At 56.6% G+C, this 5,594-nt stretch overlaps 1 protein-coding gene across 1 annotated transcript in view; it reads right to left on the reverse strand.

Annotated features, from left to right (window-relative positions):
- The window catches only part of HMCN2 (hemicentin 2), a 35,441-nt gene that overhangs the window by 13,045 nt on the left and 16,802 nt on the right, over positions 1-5,594 (reverse strand). Inside the window, exons 32-43 of the mRNA XM_009998989.1 lie at positions 4,943-5,230; positions 4,197-4,364; positions 3,916-4,029; positions 3,638-3,724; positions 2,943-3,134; positions 2,355-2,528; positions 1,863-1,976; positions 1,414-1,556; positions 1,089-1,212; positions 641-859; positions 298-411; positions 42-229 (exon numbers count right to left, since the gene is read on the reverse strand). Coding sequence (XP_009997291.1) covers positions 42-229; positions 298-411; positions 641-859; positions 1,089-1,212; positions 1,414-1,556; positions 1,863-1,976; positions 2,355-2,528; positions 2,943-3,134; positions 3,638-3,724; positions 3,916-4,029; positions 4,197-4,364; positions 4,943-5,230 — 1,925 coding nt within the window. The remainder of the gene's footprint in view (positions 1-41; positions 230-297; positions 412-640; positions 860-1,088; positions 1,213-1,413; positions 1,557-1,862; positions 1,977-2,354; positions 2,529-2,942; positions 3,135-3,637; positions 3,725-3,915; positions 4,030-4,196; positions 4,365-4,942; positions 5,231-5,594) is intronic.

Raw genomic sequence — 5,594 nt, forward strand, 5'->3', positions numbered from 1 at the left:
TCCCTCCCTGGCACAGCCATCCTGCCCAGGGGCACACTAACCTGAAGGACCATGCCACCCTCCAGAAGCTGGTGCCGTGGGCCAGCCATAATGGGGACACCATTCCAGAGCCAGGTCACCGTGGGCAAAGGGTGCCCAGAGGCTTCACATTTGAAGTGGATGGTGCTGTTGACGGTGGCTGTCACCTCCTCAGCCAAGTCCTCCACGCCATCATGGATGGCTGGTGGGGCTGGAAAGTAGGTGGTTATGGGGTTGCCACCCGTCTCCATCCACCTCCCACCCCAGCCCTGTACTCACTCAGCCCCTCCAGCTGGTAGTGCAGGCGGTCCCAGCCGGCAGCACTGGTGGCCTGGCAGGTGTACCTGCCCCCGTCCTGCTCCCGCACCGCCGGCATCCGCAGCACCCGGCCCCCTGCAGCACCACGGGCTTGGGGAGGGCTCCACCATGGCTCCCAGGGTCCCTCCCCAGCCTTTCTGTGCACCCCCCTGCGCAGCCCCAGTCACGCTGCAGGTCCCACAGGTGCAGACTGTGTTGGCAGGAGCAAAGGGACGGGGTCCCACCTCCTCCAGACGCCCTCAAGCCACAAGGGCTGCTGCAGAAACACCTCCCCAGGCCCCCCAGGGAGGGTCCATGCCCTTACCCAGCAGTATCAGCACCCCTGGGCCAGGGGAGAGGGGCTTCCCATCCTTGTACCAGGTGAGCTGGGGAGGTGGGATGGCGCTGGTGTCACAGTAGAGTGCAGTGGGCTGGCCCAGGACAGCCTGCCTGTGCTCTGTCACCTCCCCATCCTGGTCTTCTTCCCGGTAGAAGATGTCAAGGGCTTCTTTGGGGCTTGTCTGCTGCTGGAAGAGGGGTGGCACTGCGGGGACAGGCTGCGGTCAGTGGTGGGGACTGGAGACTCACATCCTCAGGTGCAACCAGAGCATCTGCCCAGGCCTGACAGGGGCCAAGCAGGTGTCCCTATTCCAGCAGATACAACCCTCTTCCTGCTCACCCTGCTCTGCTCCCACAAGGGAACTCCACTAAGGACACCTCCATTTGCCAAGACACCCACTGCTCTGGACACTGTCTGGCCTCATAAGGCTCACCTTGGACATCCACAATGAAGTCCCTGTTGTCTTCTCCCACAGTGTTGGTGGCCACACAGGTATAGTGCCCTGAATCTGAGACACCAGCTGGTTTGATCTGAAGGACCTGCCCCTCACTGAGGATCTGGAGGTGACCAGCAGTTTCCAGGAGCTGCACAGGGCCCCAGCCCCAAGCCAGGGAGAAACCAGAAGGACAGGAGAAGGATTACACACCCAGGAGTGGGACCAAGCCCAGACAGCCATGTCAGGACTATCTTTCCACTCCATCCACCTGGAATGATCCCCAAGACCAGCAGCTCCTCCCTGGTTGCCGCTAGGACCTCACCTGCTTGTCCTTGTACCACTGGATGGTTGGCTCAGGCACAGCCCAGGTCTCGCACTCCAGTGTCACTGTGCTGTTGACACTGGCTTTTACCTCTTTCATGGCAAATTCCCCCAAAGGGTCATCTCTGGTAATCCAAGGAGGAACTAGTGGGGAGAGACAACGGCCAAGATGAGAAAATAGTCCCCAGAGCTCTTGCTCTGCCCTGATCAGTGACAGACAACATCTTGGGGTGCTCCTGACACCCCCAGATGGACCCCTTTGCCATCCCCAGGGTACACCAGAGGCTTTTTGGGGCCACAAGCTGGCATGTGTATGGTGAAGCATCTGCTGCAAGAGGTGCAGCTCCCTGGGGTGAAGGCACAGGAAAGGAAGGAAAGGAAGGGCCTCTGGCCCAGTTACAGCAGTAGGATTGGTGCTGGAATGAGGAAGAACACAGTGAGTTCCCTCACCCAAGACCTTGACAGCATAGTTCTTCAGAGCCTCCCCAGCTTCACTGGCCACGATGCAGCTGTACCTGCCAGAGTCCTCTTCTTGGGCATTCAGGATCTGCAGCCCGTGGCCACCTGGGCAAAGGGGACTCCTGAGAGAGTCACCACTGACAGCCATAGCTCTATCCCCATGCAGCATAAGGAGGTATCTTTAGGGACCTGTTTGTCACTTGCAAGCCTGACTTGAGGGGGTCTAGTGCTCTTTTAAAGCCCAGTTTCCAGGCTTGTAAAACCCAGTGCTATCCCACTGCTGCTGCCAAGGAAGCTCTAGCTATTATCAGATGATGCAGCACATGGAAGAGCAGCAGCCACCTGATGAGCCCTTCAGGTTCTGTAGGACTTCTAACCACCCCACTTCCCTGGACCACAACCAGACCCAGAAAAGGCCCCATTCCCACTCCCACAAGCGTGGAGCAAGGGGCCACCACAGTCATGTGGACAACACAATGGTACCAGGGAGCAGCTGGATGTTTTGAGATGCTTTGAGGGGAACCTCATCCTTGAGCCAGGTGATGTTGGGAGATGGGTATTCCAGAGCCTCACAGACCAGGGAGATGGGGTTGTTGATGATCACTGTGACCTCTTCTGCAGCAGCATAGTGGTCATCTCTAGCAAACATGGGACTGGCTGCAGAGACACGTTTGCATGGCAGATCAGCATCAGCACCCATGTAGGATTCCCAGTGCTTCATCCCCCCACCAGTGAGCATGAGCCAAGTTCAGGGGATTGGATTTGTCCACAGGATGTGAAACACACAGCTCCAGCCCAGCTCCAGCCCCTGCCCTCTGAAAGCACAGGGGCCATAGAAACATTCTTCCCCTTCCCACAAGCCATCAGAGATGGATCCTACACTAGATAAGCCCTTTATGTTCCTTCAAGAGGTCTCACAAGGGTTTCTTACAGGTCCAGGACACCATGCCATGCTGCTGGCTGTAGGACTGAGATCCTCACCACCTACCTGAGGCAGGCAACAAGAAAGCACTCTAAGTCCTTATTCCCTGCTCACACCTGAGACTATCTCCATCTGAAGTCATCTCATACCTGAAATATCCAGCAGGTAGTGCTTGGTTTGGTGCCCCACAGAGCTGGAGGCCATGCAGGAGTAGTGGCCAGCATCAGACAGGGAGACTTGGGGGATGTGGAGCACGGAGCCATTAGGGGAGATGGAGAAGGTGTCTCCACTGGGCAGAGGGTGGCCATCCTTCAGCCAGGTGATCTTAGGCTGAGGGTTGCCTGTGCAGGGTGGAAAGCAGGTTTTGGCCTCAATGCAAAGTTCTTCCCTGTGTGCACAGCCTGACCAGGGTCACTGTGCTGGAGTTTTTCTGGGAAATAGGGACACCAGCCCAAATCCAGAGTTATCATGATCTGGATCAGGTTTTTAGAGGCTGCTGGATGAGCCAGCAAGAAGAAAGAAAACTGTCCTGAGTAGGAGGTGATTAATTATTCCCATCACTAAAGAAGAAACCAGATTAGAGGAATTGGAGCTCCATTTGGGAAAGATTTGAGCTTACGTGGTGGAACAAGCTCCCTGCGTGGGCGTCCCCTCCCCAGAGCTTCCTGGACAGCCCAAGTGCAAAGCCAGGAACTATCCCAAAAAACCTCTTCAGCCAATTTCCGCTGTTTTCATGTCATCAACTGGAGCTGCTCGTTTGCTCCACACCCCAAGAACAGCCCCAGGTCCCTGAGCCCCATCTCCCACCTGCTCCCACCACCTCTGCTCCCCATGTGACACTCACCCACAGCCAGGCAGGACCAGGTGACAGGGTGGCCCTCAGACACTTCGGTGGTCTCATCTTCATCTGCATTCTCAATGTGGGGAGGAACTAGGAACACAAGCCACCAGGGACCTCAGCAGCTGGCCAGCTTCACCAAGCCTCCAACAAGCTCACATGCATGATGGACTTCAGCACTGCAGCTCCCACCGTGCCCAATCTTAAGTCCTGACTGTCCCTGCTGGGGTACAGCTCTGAAATCCCACCAAGAATCCTGCATCAGACAGAGGAGCCCTCCTTACCTAGGACCTCCACGTAGAAATGTCTCCTGGCTTCCCCAGCTATGTTGCTGGCCAGGCAGGAATAGTGGCCTTCATCCTGAGCTCGTGCACGGCTGAGCCTCAGCACCCAGCCCCCTGGAAACATCAAGCAGAGAGGTCTCAGGGTCCTGATCCAGACACCAGCCCATCCCAGCAGTGCTCCTGCAGGCCTGGAGCTCTGCCACATTTACACCCATCAGGGCTGGAGCAGAACACGTCCCCAAAGCTCCCATTTCTCACAGCATCCACATCTGGTCCCTGACCTGAAAGCACGTGGGTGTGCTCACTGGGGGTGACAGGAGAGCCATCCCAGAACCAGGTGACCGTGGGCAGGGGAACACCAGTGGCCTCACAGGTCAGTGTCAGGGTTCCATGCAGAGACACACTGATGTTGGTTGTTGATCCCGATCCTTGAATAAACTCAGGAGGAACTAGGGGTGCAGAAAAGGGGGGACATGCATTTGCAAAGCAACCACCAAGACACCAGAGCAGCAAGACAAACCGAGTCAATCCAGGTTGTTCCCACCCTCTTGCTTGTGCAGCTTGAGGACACAAGCTCAGAAAGGCCATGAGCTTCACCTGACATTGTTGACTTTGAAGATGTTATGGGACAGGGGACTTACAGCAAGTGTGTGCCATCTACCCCTGTGCCCAAGCCCATCCTTACACATGTGACACCAAGATGGCCTCACAACCTGAGCCACCTCAGGCTTTTTCCAGCTGAGGTGCTTGGTACCTTGATCCATGAGATTTCCCCCAAGGTTTTCCTTGGGAAGAAGATAACTTTATGAAATGTGAGCTGGTCTGCTTGATGACCCTGGAAAGGAACTCCTGCCAAATAGAGCCAGTTCTACAGCTACGCCTGGACCATCCCCTTTCTGACTCAAGATCTTCTATGTGTTGGTTGCCTAGGACCTCCACATCATGTTTTCCACACACATACTGTGTGACACCACCACCCTCCTGACCCTGCCTGCATCCAATCCCCAGCCCTGTCCCACACACCTACCATGCACTGTGACTTCAAACTCCCTCTGCTCCTGCCCTGTCGTGGTTGCCACCAGGCAAGTGTAGTGTCCTGCATGGGCCACCTCTGCCTTGGGGATGCACAATCTCCTCCCCTGCTCCAGAAGCAGGAACCCATCCCTGCCAGCCACGGGCTGCCCATCCTTGATCCACGTCACCGTGGGTGGTGGTGTCCCCATGGCCATGGCCCCACACTCCAAAACCATCTCTCCAGCCTTGATGACAGAAACTTTCCTCAGGGCTTTTCTGCTGCCCTGGGCCCTCGGCAGAGCTGCAGGTAGAGGGACACAGCAGTGGGGAGGTGATGCTGTAGCAACTCCCTTGGCCATATGCAAGAGGAAATACAAACACCATCAGGGTGGATGGTGGCAGTGGGAGGGTGAAGGAAGTGTGAGCAGGTGCAACTAGAGCAGTTGGGCTGCTGGAGTGAATACCAGCTGCAGCCAACTGGGAGCACTGGGGGCGGGTAGAGCTACCCCAGATAGCAGCATCCCTTCCAGGACAACCAAGGCAGCAGGCAATGGCTGAGAGCCCTTGGGTCCAACAGGACCATGCATGGAGAAAGGTCATGGCACCTTCAGCCACTTCCACAGGTCTCCCCATCTCTGGAGCCACCCGACTCACCTTGCACCTCC

The sequence above is a fragment of the Chaetura pelagica genome, unplaced genomic scaffold (genome assembly GCF_000747805.2).
Source record: "Chaetura pelagica isolate M959 unplaced genomic scaffold, ChaPel_1.0 scaffold405, whole genome shotgun sequence".
Lineage (NCBI taxonomy): Eukaryota > Metazoa > Chordata > Aves > Apodiformes > Apodidae > Chaetura > Chaetura pelagica.